The sequence below is a fragment of the Oryza glaberrima genome, chromosome 9, assembly GCF_000147395.1.
Source record: "Oryza glaberrima chromosome 9, OglaRS2, whole genome shotgun sequence".
NCBI classification, from domain to species: domain Eukaryota; kingdom Viridiplantae; phylum Streptophyta; class Magnoliopsida; order Poales; family Poaceae; genus Oryza; species Oryza glaberrima.
Window position 1 is genome coordinate 12,377,530 of NC_068334.1, and position 21,558 is coordinate 12,399,087.

General features: G+C 44.3%; 1 protein-coding gene and 1 long non-coding RNA gene across 19 annotated transcripts; one reads left to right on the forward strand and one right to left on the reverse strand.

Moving 5' to 3' along the window:
* Nucleotides 1-2,116: 2,116 nt before the first annotated feature.
* Nucleotides 2,117-15,124, reverse strand: LOC127784522 (uncharacterized). 18 transcript variants are annotated; one of them, XR_008019529.1, is made up of 7 exons: nt 14,959-15,124; nt 12,944-14,504; nt 11,855-12,855; nt 9,285-9,405; nt 8,905-8,996; nt 8,763-8,831; nt 8,336-8,654 (listed from the first exon to the last, which is right to left on the reverse strand). XR_008019529.1 is itself a non-coding variant. In XM_052311850.1 (4 exons), the coding sequence occupies exons 2-3, from the start codon at nt 12,960-12,962 to the stop codon at nt 11,858-11,860; spliced, it is 1,017 nt and encodes a 338-aa protein (XP_052167810.1). In that variant the 5' UTR covers nt 12,963-14,504; nt 14,959-15,124; the 3' UTR covers nt 8,336-8,996; nt 11,855-11,857. The 18 variants fall into 18 exon arrangements, 4 of the variants coding, with proteins under 4 accessions (XP_052167810.1, XP_052167807.1, XP_052167809.1 ...); XR_008019522.1 differs by adding exons at nt 2,117-2,734; nt 8,088-8,180 and having other exon boundaries at nt 8,423-9,405; XR_008019531.1 differs by lacking the exon at nt 8,763-8,831 and having other exon boundaries at nt 9,289-9,405.
* LOC127784523 (uncharacterized) lies at nt 5,035-6,915 on the forward strand. The gene is made up of 3 exons (XR_008019533.1): nt 5,035-5,504; nt 5,576-5,975; nt 6,321-6,915. It is a non-coding gene; the product is annotated as an uncharacterized LOC127784523 (long non-coding RNA).
* Nucleotides 15,125-21,558: the final 6,434 nt, after the last annotated feature.

The window sequence follows — 21,558 nt, forward strand, 5'->3', positions numbered from 1 at the left end:
TATTGAACGTGTGTTCGTTTGATTACATGGGGTTCGGGTCTATTTATACCTGAGAATTACAAAATATGTCCATACCGGACACGACTCTCATCTCTAACAAACTCTAAGATACCACAAGTCTTTACGGCAGACTTTTGCCCAAGCATATCTCTAAGGAAATTACATAAAATGTCCTAATTAATAGATACAATTGCCTTTCCAGGACTTTATCCATGCGTGGCAATCATCTTGAAGCACTTCAACCCAACCCGATGTTGTACACCAAGTTGTATTGTCGGAATCGGCTGCATCACCTAACCAAGTCTGACTCAAACTCAGCCGATCCAATCGTAGCCGATCCGGACTCTAGCCGATTCTTACTCTGTTTCCACAACAATCTTCATCCCCGATTCCGCTTCAATCTAGTCTTTATCTCCGATACTGATATTACCAAATTTGGTCGTTAACACTAGCAGATTTAAACACAGTGTTCTTAGGCTCAGGTTTAATCAAAATTTCACCTCTTCTAGAAGCATCCAAAACAACAGGAGGATGTCTAGTATAATAATCATAAGAATCAAAACCTAAACCACGATTATGTGTGCTAACCTTAGATTGATCAAGAATTATATTGAGGTTCTTTTTACCATCAGGAAATCTTTGCAAGAAACTTTTCAAATAAGAAACCTCTTGAGTAAGAGTAGCACAATTTTTGCAAGCATCCAAAAGACCTTTTTATTTTCTATAAGTTGAGCAAGAAAGCACCTCATCTTGTTTGACAATTTCTTCCATATGCTTCACACGACCTAGAGCATCTTTTAGTTTCATCTCATTAGCAACACATGTCAAACAAGGTTTTGCACTAGATTGTTTAATCCTCTTAGAGCTAATCAAATTAAAAATCGAGCTAGCAAACAAAGCAACTTGACATTTATTTAAAGCTCTCTTAGTCAAAAACAATTCATCAACCAATCTGGTGTTCATGGCAAAGCTAACAATAAGACAATATTCAAATTTCCTAGCTATCTTAGATTCAACATCAAGCTTTTTGACATTAGACCAATTAACATCTCTAACCACTTTAATTTCATCAAATAAAACCTCACAAGATTTGCATTCATCATCATCAGAAACAAAAGATCTTATTCTACTATTTTCAGCATTAAGAGACTCAATAGTAACTTCATGTTGACTTATCTTTTTCTCAAATCTAGAAATTTTATAACCAAGTCTAGCAATTACTTCTTGAATATATTCAACACTAGGAGTAGGAGTTACCTCATTGTCATCGTCAGCATACTTTTCAATGCTTCTAGCCATGAAACAAACTCCAACAACGTTCTTGCCTTTGTCTTCATCTCCAACACTTTCAAACTCAACATTGCATGATTCTTGAACCATTGCAAATGCCTCATCGAGCGCCTTCTGGTAGAACTTCTTCATTTTCATGTTCTTGAATTGCTTCTTATTCTACTTAGTGTTCTTAGATTCATCTTGATTTTCCTCCTTTGCACCTCTTCCAAGCTTGGGACATTGAGACCGAATGTGGTTTAGTCCTCCACATTCAAAGCAACGAATTGGTCCTCCTCTTCTCCTAGACCTGAGATTACTTACAGCTCGAGAAATTCTGTTAGCAAGACAAACCAAGTCATCCTCACTGATTTCCTCTAGTTGATCATCGGACAAGGCATTAAAAATAGAAGGAGCCACCATAGGAGAAATATCCAAAGAAGATCCAGATGAAGACACCAAAGCAGTAGATTTCGAATCAGTTCTTTTTAAAGAATATTCATCTCATAAGTATTCAATTTGGTGTAAAGAATATCCAAAGTCAAGGTGTTCATATCAACAGATTCCTGAATAGAAGTCACTTTAACATCCCAAATTTTCATATCAAGACCATTCATAAAGTGATGAGCAACCTCAGATTGAGAATAGTTAACATCATAAGAATCATCAATAGATCTGAGATCACTCAAGATTTTATTGAAACGCCTCAAATAATCATCCAAGGACTCACCAAAACTCATCTCAAATTTAATGTAGTCCTTTTTGAAAACATCTTTTCGCAACTCCTTAATGTTTGTAGATCCAGTATGAAAATCATTCAAAGCTTTCCAAATCTCATTAGCAGTTGCAAGATGTGCAACACAATCAAAATCAGAACGAGAAATCCCATTAAGAAGAATATTTCGTGTTTTACAATTGTTTTCAAAATCAGTTTTCTGGGCAACCGTTTCAATACGATCAGGAAACTCATAAGTTCTAGCAACTTTCATCCTGATATCATAGCCTTGAGATGTAATGTAAGACTCCATCTTTTTCTTCCAATAATCAAAATCAACTCCATTGTACATGCATATATACTGCTCGCATGTAAACACACATATATGCATGCTACAGTACCTCACCGTACTGTAGCACCGTATACTCTTCTTGAATTTCTTCCAATCTCCTTCGCGAACATCGACGCTTGCACGCACACCTCGTGAAGCCTGTTGCGAAGATCTCTCCCACACGATGTCCATCCATCTTGTGCCATCTCGTATCCAACTTCGTCACCCAGTATCCTTGATCGCCTGGACTTCAACTCCTCCCTGAGTCTAGTCCCGATCCCCACCGTTGACCGAAGTTGACCTCCAAGAATCCTAACTCTAGTCACCTTCTCACATGGTATCCTGACCGCATTAGATTTCTTCTCCTCCCTGAGCATAGTCCCGGTCCTCACCATTGACCAAGGCTGACGTCAAGCCACCTGCACACAATCAGACAAAACAACCGATTCAGGGCACATAAATCACAACCTGACCCACATTAGTCACACGCACTCACACCAACATTCACACATACTCTAAACTAATTCTTTGATTAAATCATTTGCATAGTCAATTGTTCATCACAAATATTAATCATAACAATGATTTCCTACTCTTTTCCCATGGCGACGGACGACGGGAAGGCACGGGCAGCGGGAAGAAGAGAGGAGCTGGCGGAGAGCCGTGCCTCACGGCGCACTACTACAAAAAAGCCCATAGAGATCAGCACTACAGGTGCCGGAACAATTAAAACCGGCACCTATAGCGATTTTTCCTCCTCCACGGACTGAAAATAAAAAAAACGACACCTTTAAAAAACTATAGGTGTCAGTTTTTTTTTAAAACCGACATCCATAGTATAGGTGCCGGTTTTTTTAAAAAAAAACCGACACCTTTAATATATTATAGGTGTCAGTTAATTAAAAACCGGCACCTAATTTATTATAGGTGTCGGCTTTTTTAAAAAACCAGCACCTATCCAAACCGAGCCGAGCCGAGCCCGAGACGATCTAGCCCGACACGGCGACGTATCGGCCTTATCCCAATATGACGAGTCAACCTTATCTGCTCTCTCCCTCCATCTCTCTGCTCGTCTCTCTCTTGCTCCCCCCTCTCTCTCTCTCTCGGCTCTCACTTCTCGCGCGCACGGCGGTGGCTGGAGGGGAGCCGGCGGGCAACGGCGGCGGCAGCACCCTCCCATCCGCCGGATCCGGCGGGAGGGGAGGCAGCAGGCGGCGGCGGCACCCTCCCCTCCGCAGGATCCGGGGGGAGGGGAGGCAGCAGGCGGCGGCGCATGAGGAGAGGCGCCGAGCGGCGCCGAGCGACGGGTGGCGGCGGCACCCTCCCCTCCGCCGGATCTGGCGGGAGGGAAGGCAGCAGGCGGCGGCGGCGCCCTCCCCTCCGCCAGGATCTGGCGAGAGGGGAGGTGGCGGGCGGCGGGCGGCGGGTTGCGGCTGCGGCCTCCCCTACTCTCGCAGCCACCGCCATCGATCTCTTCTTCTTCTCTTCAGATCGACATGGATCTATCCAGCTAGAATTTTTGTTGATGTTTTATTTTGTGAATTTGTTGATGAATTTGTTGTTGGATATGTTCATTCTGTGATGTCAATTTATTTTGGTGACGATTTGGGGATGATTTTGGGTTTGGGCATATCGATGTGATTTTGAGATGGGCGCATGCGCGGTGACGGCGCTGGGTTGGGTGAGTTCGGCTCGGATTCGAGCGGGCTCTTTTTTTTTTTGGCTCGAGCAATGTTAAAGGTGCCGGTTCTATTTTCCATATAGGTGTCGGTTGCTAGTATTGACGCCGACCAATTGGTGACAGATGAAAAACCGGCACCTATGGCCTGTTAGGAACCGGCACCTTTGGCCATTTTTTAGTAGTGGCGGCAACAAGAGCATCACCGGGAATTTCCCCATGCTGCCTGCAGTGTCAGGCAACAGATTTGTTTCAGGTGATTTTTTTTCTCTCTCCTCGAAGTCTCCAATCAATCTCGCCCTTCTTGCACATCATTTTTTCAAAAGAAATTTGTTTCTTTGCAAACGAGCCATATGCCTTTTACAGTGAGACGACGTGTCGCGTGGCTCAAGCGTGCCAACTCGGAGATTTCCCTCCACCTCGGCTTTGGTCGCGCCTTCAGAAGATCGTTCGTCTCTGTTGAGGAACGGAGAACCTCGTCAAAAAATATCAGGAAGAAGGGTGAAGAACTCGAACGAGCTGCGTTGTGGGAGAGATGCGTGCCCCAGTGCGGTCCCCTAGCACAGCGTGCCCGTACGATTTTGGCCACGGTGCGGCAGGAGGTCGTAGAGGCGACGGCCAGAGGGGGGGAAAACAACGACTGGAGTAAAGGGAAAGACCGCGACTATGAGTGATATACCTGGGGCTTCTCCACCACTGCCATCGAGCAGATCCACCGGCGAACGGGAGGGAGAGAAACAACACCCGGATTTGGTCGCCGTTGACCTCCATGGCAGCTGCTGCCCCTCGCTCAGCGCTGCCTCGAGGACCTCCGCTGCCGAGGCCACCGTGTCGCCTCCTTGAGGCCTCTACCGTCGAGGCCACTGCGACGCCTCCTTGAGGCTTCCGCCGTCGAGGCCTCCGCCACCGAGGCCACCGCGCCGCCTCGAGGCCGACGGCTAGAGCTGTGTCGCCGCCAACGTGCATGCCCGTCGCCGCCGCCTCGAGCCCTCCACTGCGGGAGAGGGGAAGAGGGGAGAGGGGAGAGGGGAGAGGAAAGAGGCGGTGCCAGAGCTCGTCGCCAGTGCGGGAGTGGGGAAGGGGATTCAAGGCACGACCTCGATTTACGCCATCGTCGTGAGGAGGGGGTAGCTGGAGTGGGAAGGGGACGAGAGGTTGCCGGCGGTGAAGCCGCGCGGGGATGAGGAGAAGAAGCGGTGCACGGGAATGAGAAGTGGAAGCAGCAGATTTTTTGGGCGCGAGGATAAGCACGAAGGGGCACTAGTACTGTGGGGTTATGAGCCTGTATTGCCATTGGGTCACGAGCATTGTGGGGTGCATGACCTAGAGATGATTTTGAGCCAAATTTATCGCTAGAATGGGCCAGAGGCACGCTTGCCGTGGCTTGCACTGCTACTGCCCTAATGTGCTCCCGTGCAGGGAGGGTGAGTCGCAATGTCGTCGCTGCAAAGGCTGCGCAAGACAGTTCAGAACCGTCATCCGGGAGCATTATGAAGTATGTTCAGAGTTCGGTGAGTTCCCTATCTTTAGAGGATTGCCAAGGTAACATCTTTACACTAATCAAGTTTGTGCTTTGCGGCAGATAGTAAGTTTAGAGAAACCCTGATGACATTGGAGGTACCTGGTTATGTAAGTTCTGAATCGTGTTTCAATTAAGGCACCTGATTATGTATGGAGGTACTCATCAATCATCATACATTTTTTCCTTCCCTAAAAAAACTGAAACAGTTTAGCACTCCTATAAATTGTTCTGAATCGTATTTCAATTGAGGGCTGAGGCACCTGGTTATGTATGGGGGTACTCATCAATCATCATACCCTTTTTCCCTAAAAACAAAACTGAACAGTTTAGCACTCCTGATGACCTTTGCTCTAGGTGGTTTTAGGATTTGCAGGGATTGCCGCATTATGGTCTTCTTTGCGCATCGCGACTGGGGCTCACGCTGCTCGATCATGATGAGGAAGGCGACGGCGACGAACCGGTGGGTTTCTTGGGCGTGTCCCACCTCTCTAGCCCCATTGTTTGGTTTATTCATATAATTATCTTAATCGTTTATTAGCAAATAAAAGATCATTTATGAATAAAACTTTTATATATATGTCCTCAGTGACTCAAAAACAAATTTTATAAAATAAACTATGATAGAAAAAATTCAAATTCAAAATTAAGTTCTAAAATTCAAATTTTAGCTTATAAGTATAAGCATAAGCCAAACAATGAGGCCCCTCGACAGAGTCGGCACGGAAGGGGCTCCCGGTGCTGGAGTTTGACGACGATGATACCGCCTAACTGATGGGTTTTTTTTGTGTGTTCCACCTCTCGACAGCGTCGGTATGGCCAGGCTTGGGCGCCTTGAAGGCCGTCGTCGTGGTGAAGTTGACGGGGAGGATGATGAGGCACCACGTCAGAAGCGAGAACAGCAACTTGCTCCTCGGCAGGCTTGGGAGTAGCATAGGGAGAGTTGCCCCGGCCATTGCCGACATCTACTCCCTCCGCCACGCATCGGCTAATGCCCTTGTCCCCATCGCCCGTTGGCCGTCGCCGTGGGAAGAGAGGAGAAGAGAGGGAAGAGGGGAGAGAGAGGAGAAGAGAGGAGAGAAGGGGGGAGAGAAAGGAAGTGCTAGCCACTGACATGTGGGACCCATGTGGATCCCACGTTGACTCAGCTTGCCACGTCAGTTAAAGCCGGACATAATACTACTTAGAACCTCGGGTGATCCGATTTTGTAAATTGAGAGATATATTATATCCTGTACTCTCTCCGTTTCATATTATAAGTTGTTTGACTTTTTTCTAGTCAAATTTATACAAGTTTGATTATGTTTATAAAAAAATATATTAGTATTTTCAAAAAAAAAGTTATCAAAATATATTCAACATTAGATTGAATGTACTAATTTGATATTTTAGATGTTGCTAAATTTTACTATAAATTTGGTCAAACTTAATTAAGTTTGACTAGGAAAAAAAGTCAAATGAATTATAATATGAATCGTACTAATTTGATATTTTAGATGTTGCTAAATTTTACTATAAATTTGGTCAAACTTAATTAAGTTTGACTAGGAAAAAAAGTCAAATGAATTATAATATGAATCGGATAGAGTATTTCGGTTTAGGGATGAATTTCAACAATTTGAGGTATCTAAAGTGAACTTATTCCTTAAAATAACCAATCGGCTAAACCGGAAATCAAGCAGGCCTGATAGGATGAGTCAATGCATAGTTTCAGCCCACGAAAAGAACTACGATTTTATTTTTTTTCAGCCCACCATAGGCGACCATTCCCAAGCGAACTATTAGCCCACCTCACCCTGGGCTGGCCCAATCTAGGCAACCATTCCAATCGAATTGAGCCCGACTTTGGCCCACTCGAGCGGCCCCCAGCCTCAGGTTATCCCCTCCACGCGAAACACCTCCCACTCCACCCACCCCCCCCCCCCCACCCCCCCCGGGCGCCGCCGCCGCCGACAACCTCGCGTTGCACTCCCAGCCGTCGCCGTCCCCGATCAGGCCCCGTGATGGCGAGCTCCAAACGCGCGCGGAAGATCCAGACGAAGGCAAGAATCATGAAGCAGAAGAAGGAATCGCGGGCCAAGGGGAAGAAGACGCGGCCCGAGCAACTCGAGTGGAAGGAAATGCAGGACGTGCGGGGCAGAGTTCCGCTTCACCGTGCGCGAGGGACAGGAGCACACCGCGTCCTGCAAGGCGAGGGCGGCGGCGCAGAAGGCGACCGAGGACAGGATCGCCGAGGCCGAGCGGGCCCGGCTCGACGAGCTTCGGACTGAGAAGAAGACTCCAACGGAGGGCAACTGATCAAGGTTTGAATCCACAAAACCCATCCTTCTTACCTTTTAATTGGTTGGATGTTTGACGCAGACATGAATTATCGATCGAGATTATCAGTTCACGTGGAAATACGAACTAGCGATATGCCATTTCAGTACGACGATTTTATTTCATCACAATTTTAGACACCCAAAATCATGTTTAGATGGAGATGCACTGCATCCAGCTCTCTATAATTACTGTTTGCGTGGATGAGTAAAAGGTAGATATATTGTATTGTTAAGTCAAGGAGTGTCTTAATTACCTTTTGTGGTTGCTGCTTCTAACTTAACTATGGAAACAATTGGTATTATAATCAAATTTGCTCTTCTCATATGCCATGTGAAATGTTGTGTGCCTGGAAACATTCGGCCAAATCGTGTTACAATTAGCAACATTGCTTAATTATTGAATTTATCAACAAAAAAAAAGTTACACACTTAAGCATGCACAAAACAAAATTGGTAGCGGTGTGATTCTCATGCATGAATTGGTAGTGTTCACATGGCAATATGCAATACTGATATGGCATTTCAGGGCAAAATTCTAATTATTTCATCAATTTGGAACACTCTTGGATACAAGTGGAAAGATGGTCACCTGATGCAATGATTCTCATGTTTTTTTTCCCTCTTGCCTGTTCTTGCAAATATTATTTGAGGCCTCCTAGCTACTCCTTTCAAATGTTAGGCACTGTTCAGGGAGAGATTCAATGCGCCCAGCTACTACCAGCCACTGGAATTCCCAAACATGTTCGCATTTAAAGTTATATATCATGCAAAATAACCTCCCAAGTCATTGAATTTCCCACTTATATCACCATCTTCAAATGCTGCAAATACCATCCCAAGGGATTTCAGGGAAATTAAAAGTCACTAGCACTGAATGCATATCACCTTGCCAGTTGCCACTTGCCACTAAATAAAAACCTTCTCCCCACCTCAGATTGACCCTCCCAAACAGCATGGCCATCACGGTGAATAAGGCAATGATGACCCCAGTGGGGTGCCTGGACACCAATGCAACTAGGCAAGTGACTAGGCAACCTGAAATAGCTAGTGATTTCAGCGAGGGTTACATACCTTATTACCTTGCCAATCCCAACCAGTATTAGCAACAATCACAAGATCAGCTTAAGCAACAGCCACCAACCATCTGTCACCTCCTAACCCCCCTAAGTTTGAGAAATAAATTAAAATTAGTATCTAGAATTGTAAAGTTGTAAATAATATTTGGTTAAAAATCTAAAAGATTTGAACTTAACAGCAGCCATCAACAGTTAAAGCACTCATAAGTAACTAAGCCCATCACATCTGCATAATGCATGATTTTAAGGCGATCAACCATACATGCCACAAGTCAATACATTACTACCGATCCATAACTCAGAAGTCCACATGAGAACCCCTAGATTAAAGTCGTAGACAATAATACCAAGTAGAACAGAATAAGATAATCTTACGAACAACAAAAGGCATTATGGGCACAAGTCATCAAGAATCATCTCCTTCACAGCCCACGGTATCACTTTGTCCATTGGCATCAAGGCTAGGACTTGGAGATACGCAATAGTCATCTTCCATCTGCTCATCATCATTAAAAACAAAATCAATACCATTCTCATCATCACATCTGCCCCCTTCCTCTTCAATTGGATGAGATTGAACCTAGACCACAAAGTGCAAAAGAAGACGATTCGATATACAGAAACATAATGCTAGGTGCTATGTGCATTGTGCTGACCATCATGTTGCCAAAGCTGAAAAGAAATGGGCATTCCTAGGAAGATTGCAAGCATGGAGAGCACAGCCAAAGTCTACTGTCAGTACGGAAAGCACAGCATGGAGAGCACTAGCATTCATTGTAACTCAGATATATATTTGAGATATCACGTCCCCACATTTGTGTGTGTGAGGCATCTATTTCACTTCTTCTACATAGTGTCCCTGATATTATATACCCACCTTAATTTTCTTTGTGCTAAACTTGTTATTCTTTTTCCTCTACTTTCAGGTGTGGAGACAGGAAAACATAATAAGGCAAAGAAGGCCAAACTAAGTGAATCGTAAATGGTACCTTTAGATGCTTTTTGTTACTTCAGACTTTAGATGTAAATGGTGCCTTTAGATTGTTGCGTAAATGGTGCCTTTAGATGTACGTAACACTGAGATGAATCATGTACGGGTGCTTTCTGAACACTTGTAATTACTTCAGACTTGAGATTGTAGCACTGAGACATTAATCTTCAGATTTGAGATTGTAGCACTGAGACATTAATCTTGTCTGGGTGTTCGATATGAGATTGTTATGAAGCACTGAGATATTAATCTTGTCTGGGTGTTCGATATGAGATTGTTATGAAGATGGATATTGATGCTTAGAATTTGCTTGATGTGGGATTGTTATGAACTAGGATACCCTCATACGTCCTATAAGCAACGTATCCGTACCAGATACATGAGGGGATACGGATACGTATCCCCGATCCTGTCCGCTTCGCTCCGTCTCGCGAGAGCACCGATCCCAGCCGCGCCACACGCCCTCATCGTCAAGTAGGCAAAAGGAGAACCACCACTGCAATAAAGCAAGTGAACGGCCACGGCGCTGGACGGCCGGAGGTGTACCAGCTCCACCGCTGGGCGCAGCGCCGGCGACGACGTGCGCCCAGCGCCGCCGAAGTCGGGCACTGGGCACAGTGCCACCACGGTCCCTGTGCGCAACGCTATCACTGCTGAACAGTTAGATTGCTTCTTTCGTGCAGGTAGCTAGCTAGTAAATATTGACTGTTGAGGTTTTTCCATCGATCGATGTGCAATTCATATCTTGTTTTGTCTACGTTTTCCTTCCTTCTTATTTTATTAGAACAAACATATCAAATTTCATATATCTGATGGATTTTAGAGTTGGTAGCTGAATGTAGCATTCTTAGTGCTATTGCGGCTGGAGCTTCAAGGTAAGACCAGCAGGAGAAAGAACATCATTTTTTGTGATTTTGGACACCGCTTGTGGTCTTAAACTAATTTATACACTATCTTTGTTCTCTGTTTTCTTAGAGAAGTTCATCAAATTTCTATATTTTTATTAAATTTCTATATATATAAACGTATCCCCGTATCTGTGTTTTTTAGAAAGTGTCGTATCCCCGTATCGCGTATCCGTATCCACGTATCAGGGTAACATACCTTATGAAGATAGATATTGATGCGTATCAGGGTAACATACGTTATGAAGATAGATATTGATGCTTAGAATTGCATTTGGTTATGACTCATAAGAACATAAAAGTGTTTACCATGTCAGCCGTGTCTAATTGCCATATCTAATAGTCCATTATGTAGGGATGTAGGTTTGCCCACTCATCTAAAATACAATTTTCTTCTACTTAACATTTTATTGGAGTATAAAATTACAAACCAAATGGGCTAGGCACAGGAACCAATGGGTGGACTCACTTCCAACCCTAATGTCATGATGTTTCCTAAGCAATATTGTTGTGATGTTATAGTATAAAACAATAAACTTTATTCCATCTTAGAAATGACAACCTCTAATCAGCGAACTATGTTGTTTTGGGCATTAACGTGGTCTTCATGATACAATTTTTTGAGCACTAACCTTTGATTTCCATGTGTTGTTTTAAAAAAAAAAAGAGGTCTACAAGGCTGTATACAAAAAAATAGGTAACCCCAACCTTGTACCGCTTAAGCCACATAAGCGGTAAATTATACCGCATATATGAGCACTAGAAGGTGGGGTGACCAGTGACCACATGAATCCACATACCGCTTTTTAAAACATTATTTTCACATATCCAATATTCCAATCAGGGGCGGGCCCAGGATTTTCAACTTGGGTATTCGAAATTAGAAGAGATAGAAAAATTTTTTTCAGCCCAAGTCTAATAGTTGTATATTACATAACGGTATAAACATGATTTCAAAAATTGATAGATGGATGGATAAAATTGATCATAAATTGAATGTGTTAAGCATATTAGGGCATACAAAATGGCAAAATGATAAGAAATCTTACAATTTAGAGAAGAACTTTCCGTTTCTTGATATTTTGAAAATGATTGATGATGTCTTTATCCTTGACTTGCAAGAAGAAATCCCTTTCAATGAATGTAACCAAGCAATCATTCAAATATTCTTGTCCCATCTTGCTTCTTAACTTGTTTTTGATATAGTTCATTGAAGAGAAAACCCTCTCAACACCAGCAGTTGCAACAGGGAGAACTAACACCAATTTGAGAAGCCTGTAAACAAGGTCATAGCGAGAAACCTTGTTTGTTTTGACAAGCATCATAGATAGGTCTGCTAAACTTCTCAAATTTGTGAAATTCTCATCCTTACCCACATCACTAATATAGCGGTTCAGTTGAAAGGGGAGTTGGTTCATTTCTTCAACATCAAAATCACTAGGATAGAACTTGGCAAGCTTAACTAAGTTGTCAACATTAAAAGCAGAGAAGGATTTGGCTGGGCTAAATGATGCCATGCATCTAAGTAATTCTGTGTTTACCTCATCAAATCTGTTATTGAGCTCTTGAAGTTGCCTATCAATGACACCCAAAAACATATCGGCATGGAATCGATGGTAATTAATAGCATCTTTGAAGAACTTCTTCGATCTTTGTATAGGCTTATACTTCCCATCCATGTCAACAACTTTAACTTTGTGCTTTACACAAAAAGAAGTGACCTTTCCAAGAAATTCTTTCCATCCACAATCTTCTCTCAAAACATCAAGTTCTGCCTTTGTGAACTCAAGAAGATCCATTGCATTCACAATATCTTGCTCCCTCCTTTGCAGAGCATTGCAGAAGTCACTTGTGTATCCAAATATTTCATTCATCATGTGCAACAAGAAAACAAACTCAAATGACTGAAATACTTGTAGCATAGTTTGAGCTCCTATAGCCTCTGCCCCATTACACTCTTTACCAACCTTGAATAGAACTTTCTTGATTGAAGGATATAGAAGCATGACATGCATTACTGTCTTGTAGTGAGATCCCCAACGTGTATCACCTGCCACCATATGTTAATTAAAGTAGTGAGTACAATTTAGAGGTGTAGTAGAGATATGATAGAGGATTGGAGGTAACAAGGTTCTCACCTGGCCTTGCTAAGCCCATCTCTTGATTCAGACCTTAGCCACTCTCAATTTCACCCAACTTTAATGCTTCAATCATATACTCAGCTTGAGCTATACGAAGCATGCGGATCTTTTTACAAGACATCCCAAGAACATTCAACAAATATGCAAGTTGCCCAAAGAACCATGCACAATCAGTATTCTCCTTAGCAACAGCTACAAGGGTTAGTTGAAGTTGATGGGCAAAACAATGTACATAGTAAGCTGAGGGGGACTCATCCATAATTAGTTTCTTCAAACCATTAATATGACCCTTCATGTTACTAGCACCATCATATCCTTGTCCACGTACCCTGGATAAGGGTAGTTGGTACTTAATAAGCAAAGACTTAATTGCCTCCTTAAGAGTCAATGATGTAGTATCTTCAACATGGACAAGACCAAGAAACCGTTCAACTGGTTGCCCCGTCGTATTGACAAACCGCAAGCAAAGAGCCAATTGTTCTTGTTGGTAGGCATCACTAGACTCATCAGCAAGAATTGCAAAACACTCATCATGAAGTTCCTCTATGACAAGTTTAGTTGTTTCGTGAGCACAAGAACCAATGAGTTGTTTCTGAATCTTGTGGTCTATCATTTGACAACCAGTTGGAGCATTTCCTAGAACCACCTTATTAACTTCTTCAAAGTTCCCAGCTAGCCATTGCACAAGTTCCCTAAAATTTCCTTTGTTGTTAGAATCCTTTGACTCATCATGACCACGAAAAGCCAACCCCTGCCGCAGAAGATATCTTATGCACTTAAGTGACCATGTCAAGCGAGCTAAGTATTGAACCTTAAACTCTGCAGAGTTTGATCCAAAGGACTCACGAATTGATGTCTTAGGTTGCATGAACAAATTGTATTTCTCTTCAGCTTCACAATGAGCACTATTGACAGCACCAGCATGTTTACTAAATCTACTTTTAATGTTCCAATTTCTAAAACCTCCATTAACAAAAGCATCTCCACCATGATTGTTAGTGCTATCTTTGAACAAATAACAAACAAAGCAATATGCAGCATCTCTATGCACACTATACTCAAGCCACTTGAACTCAGAAAACCATTTTGGCAGGAAGCGGCGCATATCTCCACACTCATGCTGCAGAAAATCCCCCTTCTTCATCTTTGGTTGACAAGGGCCCAATGCAATATACTCCCTTCTAACTGAATCTTGGTCATTGACATCATATTGTGAGATAAGAGTCCTCAATCCAGGATCATGCTCTATGTCATATACACCACCATTATTGTCTTCATCACTTGATGACTCATCATTTGGCCCTCCTCCAATATCATCATTCTCTACATCAAGCGGTACTGTGGTTGGACTGCTTGCCCCAATATCACTCTCATTCTCAGGTTGACCTTGATATATCACTACTTGCATCTGACTCTCAATACAAGAAGGCTGACTTGGACTAATGCAAGAAGGCTGACTTGGACCAGTTGCTTCTTGAGTTCTCTTCTTTGCAGCAGCCTTTTCTAAAAAAGCCTTTAAATTAACGGCGGGACCATTTTTTCTCTTCATGTTTCAAACCTACAAAACAACAATATACTATATTCAACCATGAACCATTCCTGGATTCCAATTTTAAATCAAAAATGTTCAACCATGAAGGCATAAATAATTTCCTACATGCTAGATTCAACTATGAATTAAATCCTAATCTCTATTCTTCTGTATTCCTAATCCAATTAGGCATAAATAATTTCCTACATGCTAGATTCAACTATGAATTAAATCCTAATCTCTATTCTTCTGTATTCCTAATCCAATTAGGCATAAATAATTTCCTACATGCTAGATTCAACTATGAATTAAATCCTAATCTCTATTCTTCTGTATTCCTAATCCAATTAGGCATAAATAATTTCCTACATGCTAGATTCAAGTATTCAACTATGAATTAAATCCTAATCTCTATACATCTGTATTCCTAATCCAATTAGGCATTAGCCATGAAGGGAGAGTTAGTGAGTTACTGAGCTACCTTCGTCGACTCGTCGTCTCGCCTCCACGGTGGAGCTGTCGAGCCGTGGAGCGGTGCCGGCGTGCCGCGGTGGAGCCGTGGGCGTGGAGGAGGTCAGCGGCCGCGCCTGGAGGTTGGAGGCACCGAGGCAGCCTTCGCCGGTGCGCGGCGCCGCGCCGGTGCGCGGCGCCGCGCCGCCGCGGCCGTGGCGTGCGCCCTGCCGGCTGCCGCCCTGGCGCCCTGCTGGCTGCCGGCCGGACGCGGGACGCGGACGCCGACGCCGGCGACGCGCCGAGACGCGGGCGGCGGGAGGCGGCGGCGGCGCAACGAGCAGCGGCAGCGTGCTCGGCGAGGCGGCGACTCGGCTCTGGGCGGCGGGCGGCGGCGGGGCGCAGTGGCGCACGAATGCACGACGCAGCGCGGCAGCGGCAAGGCATCGCCGGCGACCCGGCGAGGCGGCGAGCCGGCGAAGCCGCTAGCGTGTCCTGGCGGGCGGCGGCTGGATCGGACTCAGGGGATTTGGGAATGGGAACTGAGGAGATAGGGTTAGAGTAGTGTTTGGGCTTTTTTTTTTTGGCTTTTGGGCCGATGGGCCTGAGGGTGGTGGGGAGGAAAATGGTGGGAGGGATAGGAATCGTTTTTAGTTTGGACTTCTTTGGAATGGGTAGGCCTTTTTTTCTTTTTTCATATATACATATGGATTATATACTTCATATATGTATTTTTTGTTCAAAAATTTTGGGTATTCATTTGAATACCCATGAATCATTGTGGGCCCGCCCCTGATTCCAATTTATATACATAAAATGTCATATGTGTTCAAAGTTTTGTAAAGCTCTATTAAACCCATACCTTATTGTAGAAGAGAACATGACCAGATATAAGCATAACAGTGTACCAACCAGAAAACACCTGCACATAAGAGCATATAGTATAGTGACCGGGGGAAAATGGCTCAACCACAAACCTGCATTTCATGCACACAAATTTAAGGTAATCAACATGCATCGAACTATGGCATGACTTTGTTAAGCCCCACCTCCCAACAAAATATTGGGGCTTAGGCTGAGTTATTTTCAGCTTATTGGAGGCAGCTACTTCCTTGTTATCGTGAGCACGTTTCCCAAAATGTTGAACATGGCAATTTTTGCAAAAACCTTCTGTATATTTTTTAACAAAATTAAATAAATCCATTTTCCAAGTTTGCAATAGTTAATATTTAATTAATCATGCGCTAATGATATTTCTCAATTTACGTGTGGTTTTTAAGCTTAAGCTAACATCTGTAAAGAGCTGGGCCTTAATGAATACACTTTATATGTGTTGTTGAGGATGAGTTGCCCCATGCTATGTAGCACATCCAGATTCAATCACCTCTAGAATAGGAAGGAAGAAGGGAAAATACAGAGCTTAGGATGGTACATAGGTAGGTTCCCATTGAATTTTGTAAATACTAGTGTAGTGCCCGTATGACCCAAAATAAAATGCAAAATAGTTATTCTAAAATCTATAAAGGATTTATGCATGATTACTTGACATCAACTAGACAACCTACATATACACATATGTAAGGAATGCCTTATAAGAAATAAATTGTTGGAACAACAAACATATCTACATGTTAGGCTTACGAACAAGATCATTCAGGGTGGGGTATGTATATTGTCTATAATAACCACCTTATTAAACATACGTATATGATCACTAGCAGGTCGACAAGAAACAAGTACATTATCCAGTTTTATAGAACATCATTCAATCATCAAGCTAACCAAACATAAGGATTTTGTCTTATGAAAAACAGCTAGGCCCTGGTTTATTGAACAGATAAAAAAAATAACTGAAGAAATGAACAAAGCAACCCCTGTCTCTTGTAGAGAACAAGGAATTAAACAATTTGTAACTAAAGTAGCCTACCCTGAAAACGTAGATTGGTGGGAAATGACACAACACAGCATGGCATGGATATAAATTACTGCCGTACACATTAGTAATATAAAAGCTTCTGGCTTTTAGTAATGTAAAGAGAAAATTCGATTGGTGGCACACATATTGTCCTAGTACCAAAAAACAGCACAGAAAATTTATGCTTCTATTTGAAAGCACAGCTCCGTTAAAATCTTCTGGTTTATAGCACTCCCGTCTCCTTTAGATATAACGGTGGAACTAGGGACGAAATTGCCCTCACTGTCCCACACCAGAATACACCGATTTCCTTTCCCTCGTTCCCTTCTCTCTGTGTGCTCTCTACGGCAATGGTGGCGCCTGCTCGTGCCGCATGACCACTTCGTCGGCTACCCGAATATCGGCCATCCATGAATAACTGCGGCGGCACGGGTGCGGCGTCCAGGCCCAGCAGCGCGGAGCTCGTCCCGGCGGGCACTGTCTCCCACGGAGTCCTTGCTGACGCCGATGTGTCGCTGTGACGCCCAAAATAGCAAGAACAAAAGAAATGCGAAAGCAACAGTATCGTTGGTTGGCTTTGAGCAAATGAGCAAGCAACAGCAGTAGCAGCCAGCCACGCCGCGCAGTCCCCATCCAACAACAAAGTCGCCATCGTCGTGGTGCTTGGCCTCCTCGAGCACCCAATCGTAAGTGTCAACAGCACCGCAGAAGGCAGTGAGGAGGTCCTGATCTAAAAGCATGGCGAACGGGCTCAGACGATAGCGGCGCGGTCGAACGAGCTCGCTGCCGTGGAGACATGGCTGCGCGGGCTAGACAGCAGCCACGGCAACGTGGCCGAATGGGCTAGACGGTGCCGTGGCGTACGGGCTCGCCGCCATGCCGTCGCGCTTGGAGAGAAGCGAACAAGGCAGCAGAAGGAAGATGGTGAAACAAAGGTCATTTTAGTCATTCTGTATTCCGATTCCTTTGACTAATGGCTAAACTGACGGAAGTGCTGTAAAATCGAAAAAAATTGACGGAGCTGTGCTTTCAAACGGAGGCATAAATTTTTTGTGCTATTTTCTGGTACTGGGTGAATAGCTGTGCTATCAATCGAATTTCCTCTAATATAAAAGCTTCTGTTAAGCCATTACTGTAATAAATAGATTTTCTTTCCAAAAAAAAAACTAAGAAAATGCACAATGAGCACAACGCCCTCCTGTCATAGCTGATAATATGGATAGCCAGATCAAAGGAGAACATCAACTCATTGAAGCCCATATATATCTGCAAATAAGCCAAAAAGAAAAAAGATTTATGAGATGGGATGGAGAGAAAACAACGGGCAGCAACAACCTAAGCATAAATTTGACGAGTCACGTACCTAGCTTCTCTGAATAACTCAACAAAACTAGAGCGGAAAGTGACGAGTTTTCATTTCATCAACAACCCTGGGACTCGTTGAGTCCATCTTCACGTCTACAGCCTTATTCTTGTGAAGTCCGCCTATGCATAGCCGAATTAAAGTCACTACTTCCATGCTCATGCGGCTGAACAGCGTGGAGTCCGAAGCTACGCAGCATCGCTTGATGTTCTAGTGCGGTAAATTGTACAGCAAATATCCCTACCACGGCCTAGAGAAGCAGAGCTTTACCAAATTGAAGCAGCAGATTAGGCCTTCGTGCGTCGGCTGCCTCAGCGGAGTTGGTGGGCGGGTAGTCGATACGCCTTCATCATGTCTCCTAACGCATACGATTTGCGGCGTGCTGACGGATGGGCTAAGGTCACTGGCGACGACATCGACACATCAGTGGATCTGTGAACCATCCACCCGCTGCAGGGGACATGTGCCTTTGCGCCATGGCCGAGCTTCACCGATCCGCTGCTACAACGGGATATGTTCCTCTGCGACATGGCCGTGTTGGAGGAGCGCGGCCGGTTCGGAGGAACGGCCGAATCAGCCGGCGACCAACATACGCGCCGCCGATCGATCGACGGAGCCAAAAATAGAGGACGTCGCCATGCAGGTAGAACGCCAGGAGCTGGACGGCCGGGTCATCACGCGCAGCTCTCACGAGGGGGAGCTCGCTGGAGCGCATCAGGGCGCGGCGGCGAACCGTGCGCCATTGGAGGCTGGCGGCGGCTTGGAGTTGGAGATAGGGTTTGTGGGGGATGGGGATTCCGCGTGTGGAGCGAGCTTCTCGTGGATTGAGACGACACCTTTTCAAGGTCAGGATGGGGCCGGGGCCCAGGACCAGGCCCAACCAACCCAACTTTACAGGCTTTTTCAGCGTGCGTAAGCGTAGTCGTAGTCGTAGTCCGAAAAGGCCACCTCGTCATCCGGCCGCTACTGCTACTCGCTTTCTCAACGTGCGTAAGCGTAACTGTATGGTCCTCACACACCACTGACATCTTCCACCTCGAGAGCTGACCCCTTGCCATCATCCCTTTTTTATCGATGCTAATCACAGATTAGCCGCCATCGGTTCATTTCCTAAGCGCTGCTGTGTTCGCCGGAATAGGTTGGGAACTCTTAGTACGGAAAACGGAGCGACCAATTAGCACATAATTAATTAAGTATTAACTATTTTTTTAAAAAAATAGATTAATATGATTTTTTAAGCAACTTTCGTATAGAAACTTTTTTTAAAAAAAATACACATTTTAGCAGTTTGGGAAGCGTGTGCACAAAAAATGAGACGGTGGGAGTTAGACTTACGAACATAGCCTTGGCCTGGTTTAGTTTCCAAAATTTTTTCCCAAATACATCACATCGAATCTTTGGACACATGCATGAAACATTAAATATAGATTAAAAAACTAATTGCACAGTTAGGGGGAAATCGCGAGACGAATCTTTTGAGCTTAATTAGTCCATGAATAGCCATAAGTGCTACACTAACACACATGTGCTAATGACAGATTAATTAGGCTCAAAAGATTCGTCTCGCTGTTTCCAAGCGAGTTATGAAATTAGGTTTTTCATTCGTGTCCGAAAACACTTTCTGACATCCAGTCAAACATCCGATGTGATACCCAAAAATTTTCTATTCACGAACTAAACAAGCACTTATTTTCGTCAATTATCTATAGCATGTAGGATATCTTACTCAGCGTGTGTTCGCTGCAGGCAGTTGGGAACATAAAGCGGAGCGGTCCATTAGCGCGTGATTAATTAAGTATTTCCTTTTTTTCCAAAATAAGATCAATATGATTTTTTAAGCAACTTTCGTATAGAAACTTTTTGCAAAAACCGCACCGTTTAATAGTTTACAAAGCCTGCGTGCGGAACACGAGGGAGATGGGCTGGGAACCCATGCTGTCGAACTAAGCCTCAATATTGAAATAAATCTTAAGTGCTACTACTCTCTTATTTTTACACAAATTGCAAATTTCAAGTGTTTCACTTTTTTAATTAATTTTCAAACGCTTCCTTGGTCCAGTTTTATGAATTTTGCTTATTTCCCGTCATTCACACATACAGGGACAAGTTTTACTGATAGGCCACTCAATCATCATGCTAAATATATGATATAGCAACCATGTTTTTTTATACTATATCTGTCTAATTAGATTGCCAATACTAAATGCTATTGTGGTAAAAGGCAAATTTTGCCACAGGACACTGCTAATGTGTGGTTTTAGCTCTAGGACATTGCCCAAACGTACTTTTGGAAAAAAAACACTCCATAAACGTGGTAATTTGCCAGTGGACACCGCACTGATTAAAATAATAATTTCCGGTTGAAGAGGAGAGTAAAATCGCGTGAACTGTCAAAAATACCCTTGGGCCCACATGTCAGCTCTCTTATCTCTCTTCTCTCTATCCCCTCCTCCACGACGAGCACCACCATGCGGCCGCTGCCGCTAACGGCACACCGGAGCTTCGCGAGTCGCCGCTCCGCCTCCTCCCTCGGTCAACAATCGTCACGTTCAAGCGCGCCTAGGCGCACCAGCGGCAGGGCTCCGTCGAGACCCAGCAGCAGTCGGTGCTCGCCGTCAAGATCGAGCTCGAGCAACTCGTCATCTCCATCCTCGACGACCCTAGCGTCAGCCGCGTCATGCGCGAGGCCGGCTTCTCCAACACCTAGGTCAAGACCAACGTCGAGTAGGCCATCTCCTCCTCCTTGGACGCCGCTACAACCAAGCCGTGCACCGCCACCGCCGCCGCGGCCCCAAATCCCTAACCCTAGCAGCTCGCCGCCGGTTCATCAAGAGGCCATGGATGTTGCGGCCATCCTGGACTGCCTGGCGATACGGAGCAACAAGCAGGTCTGTTAACACTGAAATTCGGTAAAGCCCGAAGTCATCATCGGCTTAGAGTCAATATCGACTTTAGAGTACTGGAATCAGCCGATTGGGGGAATCAGCCGATGGGAGTCGCCAGCAGTTGTGTTCTTGATGGAGTCGGATCAATCAAAGGAAGCTTATCTGGAAGAGTCCGAGTTCAGGGAGGATGCGGCGTGGCAAGTTATCTATTAATTAGGAATAGTTTGTTTGTTTCCTTTTATTTTTAGGAAAGTGTGTTTAGTATCCGATAAGGACTTTATGTTTTCCTTTTATCTTTACGAAAGTTTATTTCTTGTCCGACAAGGACTTGTATCAACCCATGGGTATAAATATGTACACCCGGGGTCTATGTAATCTATCAATCACGATCAATACAATTCGGCGCATCGCCACCCTCTTCCCTGAGGTTTTTACTTATCCTCCGGCGGAATTTGGGCACCTGACGCG

Bases quoted from the DNA above. Each gene is read 5' to 3' on its own strand.
- LOC127784522 (XM_052311846.1), bottom strand. From the start codon at position 14,495: ATGAAGAGAAAAAATGGTCCCGCCGTTAATTTAAAGGCTTTTTTAGAA.